Source organism: Xenopus laevis, chromosome 1L (assembly GCF_017654675.1).
Source record: "Xenopus laevis strain J_2021 chromosome 1L, Xenopus_laevis_v10.1, whole genome shotgun sequence".
NCBI classification, from domain to species: domain Eukaryota; kingdom Metazoa; phylum Chordata; class Amphibia; order Anura; family Pipidae; genus Xenopus; species Xenopus laevis.
Genome location: NC_054371.1, coordinates 181,491,743 through 181,507,450, shown reverse-complemented (window position 1 = coordinate 181,507,450; position 15,708 = coordinate 181,491,743). Strand labels below are relative to the sequence as shown.

At 35.6% G+C, this 15,708-nt stretch overlaps 1 protein-coding gene across 1 annotated transcript in view; it reads left to right on the top strand.

Moving 5' to 3' along the window:
• Nucleotides 1-15,095, top strand: part of adamts19.L (ADAM metallopeptidase with thrombospondin type 1 motif 19 L homeolog) — a 118,987-nt gene extending 103,892 nt beyond the window's left edge. The window contains exons 18-23 of the mRNA XM_018264121.2: nt 614-767; nt 3,715-3,850; nt 3,951-4,155; nt 6,492-6,644; nt 11,789-11,966; nt 13,827-15,095. Coding sequence (XP_018119610.1) covers nt 614-767; nt 3,715-3,850; nt 3,951-4,155; nt 6,492-6,644; nt 11,789-11,966; nt 13,827-13,978 — 978 coding nt within the window. The 3' untranslated portion in view covers nt 13,979-15,095. The remainder of the gene's footprint in view (nt 1-613; nt 768-3,714; nt 3,851-3,950; nt 4,156-6,491; nt 6,645-11,788; nt 11,967-13,826) is intronic.
• The last annotated feature ends 613 nt before the right edge of the window (nt 15,096-15,708 follow it).

The window sequence follows — 15,708 nt, the reverse complement described above, 5'->3', positions numbered from 1 at the left end:
TATAAGGAATTTCTCAGAGGTAGCAATCAAACATATAATTAATTTTTTACAGGAAGAGCAGGGCATGAGATACTGTACCCTAAATGTACATATATTTTTTGTGTCCTTTACTGTAGAAGGGACATATAACAAAGAAAAAATGTACAGTGTGCAGACTTTTATTTGAGAAATACCTGGGCTTTGGTGAACTGTGCTAAATATCCAAAATATGTGGTGCATATGGTAAAATACTGTTTGCCTATAAACTGAGTCTACTTTTAAATGTTCTGTGTTTAAGTGCCTGTGTTTTAGAATTCTTCTTTTAACAGCCACCTGTTAACTTGCAACTTTACTGAGAAATTAAATTATGTTTTCCTAGAAATGACAGGGTTCTAAAAGCCAAATTACACTTCAAGTTAATAAAAAAAATCCAGCTTCCAAATAAAATGCACAACAAATACACACAGTAGTATTCAAATTTTCCCTGCAAGAAAAATGACCTCCGCAACTGCCAGCATACTTTCCATGCTTTGGAATTCTGTGTGTTGCAATTTGGTCCAATTTTCCACTTCCTTTCCTGATCTAAACTCTGCTTTTTGAATGCATTTGGATTCCTGTGTTCTGTATTTAACAGGTGCTGCTATTTCATGACCAGAATTATGGTCTTCATTATGAATACACAATACCGCTAGAATCTGTTCCAGACAATCGCATTGCTAGAGCAAATGAACCTCTGTATATGTGGACACATTCTGGTTGGGAGGACTGTGATGCAGTTTGTGGAGGAGGTAAAATGTACATTTTAACTGTAAGATATCTGTTCAAGATGGCCAAATGTCTTCATTAACCTGGCTCTAGAAGTTTACAACATCACAGCTCAGCTGTTCATATGCAGTAATATAACTGGAGGGGGGCGGGCCCTGGTGCGGGACATGCAGCCAGGCCACCGCCCCCCTCCATACCAGATTATCTGCCCCGAAATCGGCCGATGCGGCCGGAAATCAGCAGTGTGCGAGCTGCTTGGGGGCCCTAAGGAGGTGCGGGCCCTGGCCCAATTGCACCCTCTGCTCCCCCAGTAGTTCTGCCACTGTTCATATGTTCATATGACAATGGTTGCTACTTATTTGCACCATGTTGTTGACTAAAGTCTGTTGTAATCATTTAAGGCAGACCACAACAGTAGGAAACTCATTTTGCACTCTAAAGCCCCTCTGGTCTATTTCTAAACATATACGTATGTGGGGTGGCCTGATTTGCCTACAATATATTGTATTCTAAAATGCTGACCCCCTTTCTTGCAGCAACACTGCACAGGGTAGAACACATGGTGCCACATACAATTTGTTTGCCTTGAGAACCCAGACACCTTCTGGGTAAAAAACTACACAAAGATATGCGGCCCGCGAGTTTAGGTTTTTATCTTCCATTGACTGAATAAAGTAATGGTAAGAGATGAAAATTAGGCTTTTGCTACTCAGGCTGTTATAATGATTGAACACTGTAATTATTACAGGTTTATAAACATGGATTACAGGTTTATAAACATTGTTTTAGAAACACTCAATACAGGTGCCAATGTGGACAATTGTGGTGGACTGTGCTATCATGCTCTTATTTATGCAGTTACCGTATATGGAACACTTGGGAATAATTATCTTTTAACTGAACCTATTATGGGCATGATTGTGAAAGTATATGTATACAAATGCTTGTTGGAAACAGTCACTTGTACCTTTTTTCAGGAAGGGTTACTACCCTGAAACATTGTGCACTTTCCTTTTTCTATAATAGATGTGGCTATAAGCCTTGCACCCTTATCTGGGTTCTCCCATCGCTGCTAGCATTTCTACTTCTACAAGCTTGGTAGCCTTGGTCACATATCTCTTGTTTACAAAGAACGGTAATCAAAACCGTTTGGGGTTAAGCCAGATTTGTTCAGTCTGGAAATGATCCACCGGCCAGCAACCCGGGAGTCTTCTAATATCTATAAACACCATTACCAGTTAGATGTGGGATGTTCTAAAGATCAAATCAGGATTTTGGTTTCTTCTGTTCTGTGTGAAGAAATGACAAGTAGTATGCCATTTACAATAAAAATGTTCTAAAATAGTTAATTTGCATTTTCGTTATGGGTCAAAGAATGTCAGGCTGAATGGCTGGCCTCCACACATTTTCATGTCACCAAATCTGGCCCTCATTGCAAAAAGTTTGGACACCTCTGATTTAAGCAATCAACTGGAAACAGTGTGGCCCTAGAACATTGTTCTGTTTCTTGTTTACTGTCTAATTAACTATTTATATGCATTTTAAAGTTTTTACTTCTTAAACAGAGTCACTCTAGCACATTTATTTAGCAGAATTTTAGCTTTTAAGGAATTAAGCGGATTTTTGTCGACAGACACATGCCCTACTGATTATTAATATTCCCCCTTTATGCAGAAATTATGTAATTGTAACAATAAAACAATATTATTGTTCCTAGTACAGTTTGATAAATATACAACTTTTACAATTACATTTGCTGTTGGACTACAACTCTCTGAATCATTAAAAAAAAAGACATGTATAATCAATTGAACTGGGCACCAAAAGGGCAGAGTATACATTATTTTCTTCTCTGTGACACTTATTTTATTCCTTCATACCAATGGCCAGGAAGTACAAGTATATATAACATGTTGACTCATGAAAAAATTCCTTTGCCACCTGTCATACAGATTATAGAAACACAAATATTTTTCTTTTGAGGCTTTTCAGGACACATGGGAAGCCATGTCCTATCTTGAATGTGTAGGCTGGTTGCTCTACTCACCCAACATTGTAAGATTCACTGATGGTGACCTCTGAGTGTACAGTTAACCGATTATTTAAAATTCAGGGATAAATCCAATAAATGCACGTTGACAAAATAATGAACAGTCCTGAAGTACCGTATTACAATATTTTAAGAAGATTTATGTGATCGTGTAAAATGCGAATATGTCAATATGGTGTTTTTCAGGATCGATATGTTTCATTTTCAGAATTACCTTATTATTATCTTATTACAGGGGTCCTTAAAGGGATACTGTCATGGGAAAAAAATGTTTTTTCAAAATGAATCTGTTAATAGTGCTGCTCCAGCAGAATTCTAAGCGAAACGGCGAAAAATTCGCGAAACTGCGTCTCGTTTTTGACGCCGGCGCCCGTTTTTGACGCCGGCGTCCGTTTTTTCTAAAAAAAAAATTTGACGCCGGCAAATTTTTGACGCGGATTTTCGCGGGCGTTTCTCGAATTTATTCGCTGGTGGCAAAACACGCAAATTCGCAGCGAATTCGCGCCTGGCGAATAAATTTGCCCATCACTGCCCGTCACATTCAGATGTAAAAAGAGTTGGGGGGCAACACAAGCACGAAAAATGTTCCTGGGTGGTGCCAAATAAGGACTGTGATTGGCTACTTGGTAGCCGCTATGTGGACTGGCAGCCTACAGGAGGCTCTGTTTGACAGAACACCTAATTTTTATGCAACCAAAACTTGCCGCCAAGCCTGGATTTCAAAAATAAGCACCTGCTTTGAGGCCACTGGGAGCAACATCCAAGGGGTTGGGGAGCAAAATGTTGCTCACGAGCTACTGGTTGGGGATCACTGCCTTATTAAATGAGCCCACATATACTCATCTGAAACAATCTCTTCATGTTATCACTATCAATATTATTATTATTTGCATGTTTTTTAAAATTGTTTTCCTGAACAGGGGAAAGAAAAACAACTGTAACTTGTACAAAAATCATGAATAAAAATATAACAAACGTGCACAATAAATATTGTAAAGACTTGACCAAACCAGACCCACAGATACGGAAGTGCAATGAGCAGCCTTGCCAAACAAGGTAAAACGTAATATTTTATATTTCATATTTTGTCTGCCTTCTGTATAATTAGAATTTATTTTGTTGCCAAACAGTTAATTATTTTATATTATTTTATCAGATGGATGATGACAGATTGGACTCAATGTTCCAAGACATGTGGGAAAGGAACTCAAAGCAGACAGACTACATGCACAAAGCAACTTCGGAATGGAACACTAATTACAGTCCAGGAAAGGGATTGCGCTGGACCTAAACCTGCTTCTTCTCAGCGCTGTGAAGGCCAGGACTGTATGACAGTATGGGAGGCCGGAGTGTGGTCTGAGGTATAGTAGCACACATGCAGTAGTAGTGGTAGATTTGTTTCCATTTCCTATTAGTCTTGCTTGATTAGAATAAGCAACGGCTTTATTATTGCACTCATTCACTTAACTATTCTTAGCATGACTTATCTAACTCCTAGAAATCAGTGTTTCATTTGTTTGTACTACTATTTTTACTGTAAATTAAAGGGCCACGACATCTTCATGTATGTGTCTTGATTATTCCAATGGAAGCAAAAAAGAGTGAATGAATATTTAGGGGCAGATTCACTAAGGGTCGAATTTCGAAGTTAAAAATACTTCGAAATTCGACCCTCGAATTGAAATCCTTCGACTTCGAATATCGAAGTCGAAGGATTTAGCGCTAATCCTGCGATCGATCGATCGAAGGATTTTTCGTTCGATCGAACGATTAAATCGTTCGAATCGAACGATTCGAACGATTTTAATTCAACGATCGAAGGAAAATCCTTCGATCAAAAAAAGATTAGCAAACCTATGGGGACCTTCCCCATAGGCTAACATTGACTTCGGTAGGTTTTACCTGCCGAAGTAGGGGGTCGAAGTTTTTTTTAAAGGGCAAGTACTTCGACTATCGAATGGTCGAATAGTCGAACGATTTTTCGTTCGATTCGTTCGATTTCGTTCGAATTCGAACGAATTTAACCAATTCAATGGTCGAAGTACCAAAAAAATACTTCGAAATTCGAAGTATTTTTCATTCGAATCCTACACTCGAGCTTAGTGAATCGGCCCCTTACTGTCATTTTGCATTTTATGGAGGTTAATTGGCTTATTTCATTACCATTTTCCTCACATAGCTCAGATATTGTATAATTCCTTTACACAAAGCCAATATAAAACATTTTAGCTATTATAGCGTAAATTAATTTCAACGTCCTGGCCCTGCCAACTATAGGATTCAGTACAGAAATATACCTTGAAATGTAAGCTGTTATTTCTATTATAATGACAGTCTGATGCTTTCATTTTTTATAAAAGAGTCAGTGATGAGTATGCAAATTTAAATTTCTGCTGTCTCACTGTAGTACAGGTTTGGGATCAGTTATCTTGAAACCCATTATCCAGAAAGCTCTGAATTAGGGAAAAGCCATCTCCCATAGACTTTCATTTTATCCAAACAATCCAAATTTTTAAAAATGTTGTTTTTCCCTGTAGTAATAAAACAGTACCTTGTACTTTTTCCAAACTAAGATATAATTAATCCTTATTGTAAGCAAAAAACAATCTATTGGGTTTTTAAAGTTTACATGATTTTTTTTTATTAGACTTAAGGTATGAATATCCAAATTACTGAAAGATCCATTTTCCAGAACACCCCAGGTCCAGAGAATTTTGGATAGCAGGTCCCATACCTGTATTTTGGAAAATGACCCTGACATTCAAAGCACTTCATAACTCTGCCCCACCCTACATCTCTGAACTCATCTCTATATACTCACCCAACTGCTTACTATGCTCTTCTACTGACCTGCTACTCAACTCTTCTCTCATTACCTCCTCACATGCTCGCATTCAAGACTTTGCAAGGGCTGCACCCCTCCTCTGCACCCCTCCTCTGGAACTCTCTCCCACGGTCTGTCCTCTCAACTTTTCTGCTTTCAAGAAATCTCTTAAAACGCACTTCTTTCGAGAAGCCTACCCTCACTCTTCTTAACTAACAAATGCAACACCACATACATTACCACATTTCTCACCCACTTAGATCTTGCCCACTCCCACACCTTGTGTATTACTCCCTTCCCTTTAGAGTGAATGCTCTTTTGCATAGGGCCTTCCTCGCCTTTTGTACCGGTATTGATTGTGATGTTTGTAACTCCATATTTTCTATGTATATATTTCATGTGATTTAGTTGTATAATCACATTTACTTTACAGTGCTAAGCAATATGTTGGCGCTATATAAATACATGTTAATAATAATAAATAATAATAATAGGGATGCACCGAATCCAGGATTCGGTTCGGGATTAGGCCAGGATTCGGCTTTTTTCAGCAGGATTCGGATTCGGCCGAATCCTTCTGCCAGGCTGAACCGAAACCGAATCCTAGTTTGCAAAAAACAAGGAAGTAAAACATATTTTCCCCTTCACACCCCTAATTTGCATATGGAAATTAGGATTCGGATTCAGTTTGGCATTCGGCCGAATCTTTCAAGAAGGATTAGGGGGTTCGGCCGAATCCAAAATAGTGGATTCGGTGCATCCCTAAATAATAATAATGACATGTATAATATATATAGCGTATAATTAAAGTTTTTCAGTTTATTTGAAAATACTTTTTAAAAAAATTCCTTGATGCCAGTTTTTTCATTTCAGTGCTCACTGAAATGTGGCAAAGGGGTACGACACCGAACTATAAGATGTACCAATCCTCGAAAGAAGTGCCTTTTATCGACAAGACCTAAGGAGATGGAAGATTGTGAAGATTATTCCAGATGCTACATATGGAGAACAGGGGACTGGTCTAAGGTGAAACAATGATTAGATTAAAAAAAAGCACATATGTTAACTATCTCCTCTCTTCTTTCTTTATCCCTTCCATTTAAAAAAAATGTTCTTTAAAGATGAAAGGGGCCATTTATCATGGGAAATGTGCAAAGTGCAAAAAACAGGTGCAGAGAGACTTGTTTTTTTCCCACAGTGCAATTGATGACCCAAGAGTTTTGATCATCCAGAAAGACACAGCTCTTTGCACCTTCTTAAAGCATTAAAAATATTAAATTGAAATAATAATTAAATTAGTGCCTATATAAAAAAAACAATTTAATAAATAAAGAAGGGATTCTGCTACTAAGATCATTACCCTGGTCTGGTGGCATATCAATCAGAAGGTGAAACACATTTCTCCAAAAATATTTTGAAAACACTCCAAAAATATAGTTAAGCAAACTGAGAGTATTTAAAAAAATTCCAGAAGAATAATAGTGCCCCTTGTTTTGCAACTTTGATGCATGTACCTATGGCAGTTAAATACAAGCCAATATATATATATATATATATATATATATATATAGATAGATAGATAGATAGATAGATAGATAGATAGATAGATAGATAGATAGATAGATATATATATATATATATATATATATATATATATATATATATATATATATATATATATATATATTACTAGAAGGACTTTCAGATTTTAACCCTTTGAAATCTAGTTGTTTTTTAGATTGATGACGGATAACAAAGAATGCAATATTCAAAAGTGGTCATTTTAACCCTGCTAAATGATGATTTTAGCATCCAAACAGTTGCTTTGCAATGGGAACAGCTGTTTTACAAATCTGAATGCAGCCTCGTTTGTTCAAGCTGCAGGTTCGGCAAGCCCTTAAAATTTCCAATAACTATATTAAATATTTCAGTGAACCAAATTTTAGCAGGTTGACTTTAGTATTATTATATTATTTGCCCCTTTTTGGTAATAGGTAACTGAAGAAGCAGTTACACATACTTTTTCCAGCGTAATAATATAACAAAGACTGAAAGATTTCCATTGAGTTTTAGAGCTTCATTACACATTTGTCTACCTTATAACCATTCACAATAACCTGTACATTCAAAGACATGTCAAGATTAACCTGGAAGGAGCTTAAGGCGCATGTAACCTTGATAACAGCTATTATTGACTAGATACAAGCCAGAAACATTACTGAGAAACATGAAAAGATTAAATACATAAACTAAATGATGACAAAATTTAAATAAGTGTAGGGACCTATAGGATTAACATGCCCTATAGCTTTAAATCCCTACCCTTCCTCTTTTTCCCTAGTTGCTAGGCAAAAGCCCATGTATATAGTTATATTTGCAATATCAGTGTTATTGGCCAAGAGGTGCAATGATCACTTTCTACCACACTTCAATATAGTGTGTGGAAAGGGGTGGATCTTCCTCTTTGGCTGCTGGTGTCCTTACCTACTGTATCTTCCCATTGAGCCTGGGTACATCATTGCCCTAAAGGGACAGCACCTTTAGTGTTTAAGTCGGGGACCAGGGAACCCCGTGAACGAGGTAAGCTAGAATAGGTTATATCTGTTATAGACTCTCTAGGAGAGTAAGATAGAGAGCTTAGATAGCAAGAGCAGCTTTGTGCTCCATCAAGGATCTGAAGCAGGGAGTAGCTTCTCAAGGCTCCTAGATTGCCTTTAGTGAAGAGACCACAGTGGATAGGGCGTCAGGCTTTGACTCCTTCTCCCTGAGCACTCCACTGGGTTGGATCAGGACTACTGCAAGGTATATCTGCATGAAGGAATTGATGTACTGCTTGACTACAATGCCTTATGGGAGTCACATTCCTCAGCTGTGTCATCCAACCTATTCTAGCGATATATAGAATGTGATGTTACATCTACCTATACCTATATATCTGAGTAAACCTGGGCATATTGTTCTTATACCAACCCTTCTTTTGTTTCACCATAAAAACTTCCTGGTGTCCAATCATTTTCTATTTGTATGCACAGTTGCCTGAGACTTGTAGTTGTGCTACCCCCTTATTGGAATCTTCTACTTAGTGAAGGCCCTGACCTGAAGTGCTGAGTCCTATTACTAGCTGGACATTAACTACTTTTGGTCTGCTTAGCCCAAATTAGCTTTACATAAGGTACACATGGCAAGTCTGTACAACTAGCTAGTGGTCAGAGCAGGTGGCAGACAATTACATGCCTGTAAGAATGTCAGGAGAAGTATTTGCTGTTCATAATATTTGTGGAGATATGAAATATGATTGTGAAATATGATTGCTACAATGATATTTGTACATCTCGCTATTCTTTTGTTAAGTTAAAGAGGGCCCTGACCATATGGTGGACTGTAAAGGGTAGGCCCTAAAATCTCAATTTAATTTTAGTTGAGAATGTAACCCTACTTCTTTAAGACAGGACCATCTTAGCCCGAAATCCATAAAATATTATGCACAATTCATTCTTTAATGTGTACTACAGTAAAGAGATGACATGTTGGGTCATGCTAACTATTTAATCTTCCTTTGTATACCCACTTACGTAATTTAGTAAGTAACGTCATGTATGTATTTAGTAAAGCCTTGAAATGAAGTGTTGACTGTGACATGCTATTATAAAATGTATGTAGAGTTCCATTTAATAAGGCCACAAAAATTAGGTAACATGCAAGTGTTGACGTGTCCACCTCCAGCTAACTGTTCACAGGCACTAGTTATTTTTGTGTTTTGACAACTTAAAAAAGTGCAGCATGTAAAAGCCATCAGGGCATCTCACAGTGTTTAAATTATACATGTACTTGGATTTTCTTGAACTAACTGCATCAGACCATGCACAGCCAAGTGAACATCAGTACCTTGGAATGTTGTGTTTATTTTTTCCATTAGAGCTCCACATCTCTTTCACTCACAAGAGCATTATTTGCGCTGCATTAAATGGAACTAAAGGACGTTTAAGGGCTGATATCCTTTCAAGTCTGACTGATCAATTTAGGGAAAGGGAAGTTAGAATGACATGTTTTAATAACTCCTGATTTAAATGCCATTTGAATGACCTAGGACCTTTTTACTCCATAAAACCACTGTATCAATAAACAATAGTCTTTTCAAAAAAAAAAAAAAAGAGTTTAATTTAAAGAGCTAACTGCAGTTGTACTGTGATGTTATACTACTATAAATTACCAAGTGGTAAAATAGCTACTACATACACATACACTTCACAGCACAGTTACCATGAGCAACAACATTAGAAAATGACAAAATCATTGATCTGATTAGTTGCTATGGTTATCTACTCTGGTACAATTTAAAAATAAACACACTTGATCCACTAAGAAAGAGAAAGAAAAGAGACATTTCAAAAACATAGAATGTACTTCCCTATGTGTGTGTGTTTATATATATATATATATATATATATATATATATATATATATATATATATGAGTGGGTCTATTTATGAGTTGGATGCTGTGGGTAACCAATTATTAGAAATTAACATATTATTTTCAGTTTTTTAATGTGTCCAATAACCTTTGAGCCTCTGAAGTGATTGTGTTGAAAAAAGGCTTTAGTTCCTCACATTTTTATACAATCTTTTTGTTCAACCCACTGAATTAAAGCTGAAATTCTGCAGTTCAACTGCATCTGAGTTGTTTCATTTAAAATTCATTGTGGTAATGTACAGAACCAAAATTAGAAAAAAGTTGTTTCTGCCCAAAGATTTTTGGGCCTTACTGTAGCTCAGTAAACATCAAGGGAGAAAATCTCTCTAAAGAAATCTGTTAACTGTAACACATTAGATTATATTGTAGAAGGTGGTACAGATATGAGACCTGTTATTTGAAAATAGTTATCCAGCAAGGTCTGTATTATGGGAAGGCCATCTCCTATAGATTATTAATCAAATACATTGGCCAAATACATATTGTAAATATAGACTTGCTTAAACAGATCTTGCATCTTCAATCCCTCTCTTCATTTAAGAATATCTTATTCTCTTCCTAGCCAGCTGGAATTAGCTGTAACACCTTTCTCAGCTATTGGCCTTGAGATAATATGCTACTTCCAGTGTATATGTTTGGCAGTAAAAGAAATGAATATTATGAGTAATAATTCTTTATGCCAAGTTTAGGTTTGGTCTGCTGGAAATATGGAAATGTAAAATACTGCTGTTATTTACAGACTAATATAAGAACATAAATAATGCTTTTTAATTGGCTAAAATGGTTTACTGGATCAAGACATGTGCTATCTCTTTTACTATATGACCTCTATGTTAGTAAATAAGCCCTATGCTCTCCTAATTAATTTTCCAGGAGGGAATTCACTGCTGCATAGAAATTGTAATTTTTCTTAAACCTGAAAATAAGGTTTAACAGACCAGAGATCTTTAAAACGATTTAATAGATGCAGGGTCAATGTAATAAGAGTCAAACTGAAAGACAAATAGGCTGTTATATAAGAGGAATATACTGAAGTTTTAATAAGGCTTGCAGCATTCTGTCCATGCATTTTATATTAAAAAAAAATATCCATGATAAATTGCACAGGGGAATAATGAGATATCTTGCTCATATCCTAAACCAGGGTAATAGCACTCTTTTTGTGTGTGTAACTAAACCTGATCTAATCAATAAATGACCAATGCAAAATATCCAATGAGATACAATACCTTAAGAGGTATAGGTGCTGGTAATGTCCTTTGCTTATTGGGCTGTGTTCAGTAGACTGTGCCAGCATTATTTAATCCTTACTAATATTGGAATAATCCATTTTATTCACAAATGCTGGGATACTATGTAGTTCAAATCCATTTCACAGAGCAGAGTATAAAAAACAAATTAGACCATAAGAGAACATTTGCATTAGAATTGCCTTTTATTTTAGGATGGTTTTAGGAACATTCTTTTTCTTATTTTAATGAAAAAATTAAAACAACCAACATATAACATATAATCCCACTAATTTAAAATATACACAGAAAGCATCAGCCAATATTGTTCTAGATAGGTATACCAATTCTACGTTGTGATTCTTTCAATTTTAAATCTTTGGATGGGCATTAGCACAGTATTAACTAAAGCACTTTATTTGTTAAGTTTTAGTGAAAATCTAACTTGCATTTAATTATTGCACTTAGTGTTCTGTGACATGTGGGAAAGGAATGCAATCAAGAGTAATTCAGTGTATGCACAAAATCACCGGAAGGCATGGAAATGAATGCTTCTCATCTGAGAAACCAGCAGCTTACAGACCGTGCCATCAACATGCCTGCAATGAGAAAGTAAATGTAAATACAATAACCTCACCTAGACTTGGTATGTATTCTAAAATATACATTAAGTATAATTTTGATCTTTGTAATTGCGGTCTTATGTCTAAAACGACATATATATTCTACAATCAGTTTTACTTGATTACCTATTGTGGCAAATTTGCGTGTTGCTTAAACTGTCTTGCCTTAGACAGCAGTTTATAGTGTTCATATATTTAACGTCAGCCTGAATTTGCTACATTTCAAAGTAGAATATGACTTGTTATGTCAAAGAAAACCCCATAGAACATGTGCCTTTTGTTCATGTGATTGTAGTTGGCAATGAGTAGATGTACCTCTGTATCATCAAAAGTCAAATGACTATTTGAGGGGAAAAAAAGGGTCAGACCTAGCATGTGATTGAAAATGTTAAAGGGATTCTGTCATGATTTTTATGATGTAGTTTTTATTTCTAAATTACACTGTTACACTGCAAATAATTCACTCTACAATATAAAATTTAATTCCTGAACCAGCAAGTGTATTTTCTGTTAAGTTGTAATATTGGTGTGTAGGCAGCCATCTCAGGTCATTTTGCCTGGTCATGTGCTTTCAGAAAGAGCCAGCACTTTAGGATGGAACTGCTTTCTGGCAGGCTGTTGTTTATCCTACTCAATGTAACTGAATGTGTTGCAGTGGGACCTAGATTTTTCTATTGAGTGTTGTTCTTAGATCTATCAGGGAGCTGTTATCTTGTGTTAGGGAGCTGCTATCTGGTTACCTTCCCATTGTCCTGTTGTTAGGATGCTGGGCGGGGAAAGGGAGAAGGGTGATATCACTCCAACTTGCAGTACAGCAGTAAAGAGTGACTGAAGTTTATCAAAGCACAATTTACATGACTGCGGGCTCCTGAGAAACTGACAATATGTCTAGCTCCATGCCAGATTTCAACATTAAATATAAAAAATCTATTTGCTGTTTTGAGAAACTGTTTTCAGTGCAGAATTCTGCTGGAGCAGCAATATTAACTGATGCTTTTTGAGAAAAAAAAAATTCCAATGACAGTATCCCTTTGAGTATTTAAAGATTGTTTACTATGTAGGAATTAAAGATTAAGTTCTAATGAGGTTTTAAGGCTAGGGTCACATGGACAGCAAGATGATAGCAATTATGAGATGTTAAAATTATTCCTATAGTATGAGCATGAAATCTCTTGTAGTGATTGGCTATACCAGACAATACAGTATGGTACATGTTCATATTTATTAAGGTTCGAATGGTAAATTCAAAGCTCACAAATTCAAATTTAAAAGTCTCCAACTCAAATATAAATTCGACCCTGGAAACACTTCTAATTCAAATATTCACCACCTAAAACCTGCCAAGTTAATTTACAATTCAATAGCAGAGGTCCGTTGAACTATTTGAATATGTTAATTGCTTTCCTGACATTCAAGTTTTTTTTTCAGAATTTGATTCAAATCTTATTTGAATTTTCGGTTAGGACTATTCAATCGAATATTAGATTTCAAGTTTTTTCATAAATAAACTCCCTTTTAAAAAATTCATTTAACTTTGAAATTCGACCTTTGATAAATAACCTCCTCTGTGTTTCCCAAAAAATCACTTAGGGGCAGATTTATCAAAATGTGAGTTTTGAGCTTAATAAATAAAATCTCACTCTTGTTCTATTCATTTCAATGTGATTTTTATAATTGTATTTATCAATGGGTGAAAGTTAAAGGTGACCATTTGATAAATATGGTTCTTAAAATCCCATAAGAATGAATAGAACGTGAGTGAGTTTTTATTAAACTTTAAACTCATGTTTTGATAAATCTGCTCCTTAGGTTTCTAATCAGCATTTTGCCTCTCGTATGATTCTTCTTGAAATTAACACACATTTTCTCTTGTAATTTCACAGCTGCTTTAACCTTCAAATGTCTTCAGGACCAATGGCCAGTATATTGTAAAGTTATTCGTGAGAAAAACCTCTGTCAGGATATGAGATGGTACCAACGCTGTTGTGAAACATGCAGGGACTTCTATGCTCAAAAGATGCAACAGAGAAGTTGACCTTCATCTGAATATGTTTTCAGTGTTGTTCAATATACTTATTTAAAAAAAATGAATTCACAAACACACACAAATGCTAGTTATGACAACCAAAATATTTTCAGATGTCATATAATTTAATCAAATTTATTTATTTTGGGTCCTCAGCATTAAAATAGTTATGCACACAACACTCACATTATGTATAGTAAAGTGCACGTTTCTGTTTAAACTGGTAACAGAAGTTTACTTGGTAATCCAGCCATCTCTATTTATTTAGGCTGAAATGCTACTGGCCAGTACACTTATAGGCTGGATTTTTACTTGGCTCTAGAAAAGTTACAATGAACTTGTAAATTATTGGCTCATAGTGAATTAAACAGATGACATTGACAAGACACAAAGCTTTTGGTGCTGTTCACTGATTGTTTCAGTATATTATATAGTGATAAAAAATTAATAGAGGGAATAACTTTTCTATTTTCATCTTACTCATTTTAAAGCTGAAATTGAAGAAGATGACAGTCATTTTCGAAATACTGTGCTAGTTTTGATTCAAAAGCACTTGTGCCCCAAAAATGCACTATTCTGTTTTAAACGATCCTTTATGAACTCAAAAGCCAATACTGTGTCATTTTATAAGTAAGACTGAGCAGCTCAGTAAGAAACTTTTTTTTTTAAATAATATGATTACTGTAGATGCAAAATGCATATTATAGGTATCTGTGTTGAATTCTACTGGGAATGTTGTAAAAAAAAGGATAGGCCAAGATAATTAGGACATTTTTTTTTACGTTGTTTTCAAATGTTGTTTCCTAGACAATTACTTAATTTAAACAACTGTGGCAAGTTATGAGATAAGTCTAGTTCCATAAGAAATCAGTCTTGATACATTACTATATATATATTTTGATGGATGGCTCAACCCTAATACAGGGTTGGCATGCCAGACTTCATAGGCAGTGCTTCAGATGTGCTTATAAGTCTTCTTGAGATTAAATATATTGCTATAGAGCAAATTTGAGTAATTAACATTGATAAGTGAATCTGTCCCTCTTCACCAAACAATTTGCGAAATTGATGAAAAATTTGCAAAACAAATTAAAGTCAATGGGGCTCATTTATAAACTGCAACCAATCCGTGATTAGCTTTTTTCAGTCAGCTGCAGGTTGAACACTAAAAGCAATTATCTGATTGGTTGCCATGGGTTACTGCCTGGGAGCAAATTTGCCCAGTGTTTATAAATTAACCCCAATGTGCAATTTTTTGTGCAATATACAGTTTTTTTTTTTTTTTGCTGCTTTTCTTGAGCAGCGTTTTACTTGGGTGTTTATTTCTGTTATTAAAATGTTGCTGGGGTTTCACAAATTAATTTGGCCGATGGCGAAACATGAACCCATGCCTGCCGAAAAATTTCACTCATCAGTAGTAATTATACAGATGTATATTGAGGACCGTGTTGAGAAACAATGCCCTAACAAGGCAGGTTGAGTCAAACAATGTCATGGAAATTGAGAAACTCATATGGTATCAACTATGGTCTCCAAATTTCTATGTATTTCAAACAAAGGTTAATTTGTTAAGATCGCGAAATAAATTGGAATCATATTGAAATATATAACATTACACAGTAAATTAGGTTTGTCATATGTCTAAACAGAGCTGTCCCAGCAGATAAGACTAATGATACCAAAGGGCTAAATGATATACAGTAGTTATTTGCTGAAATATCAGAGTATAAGCTCTGCAC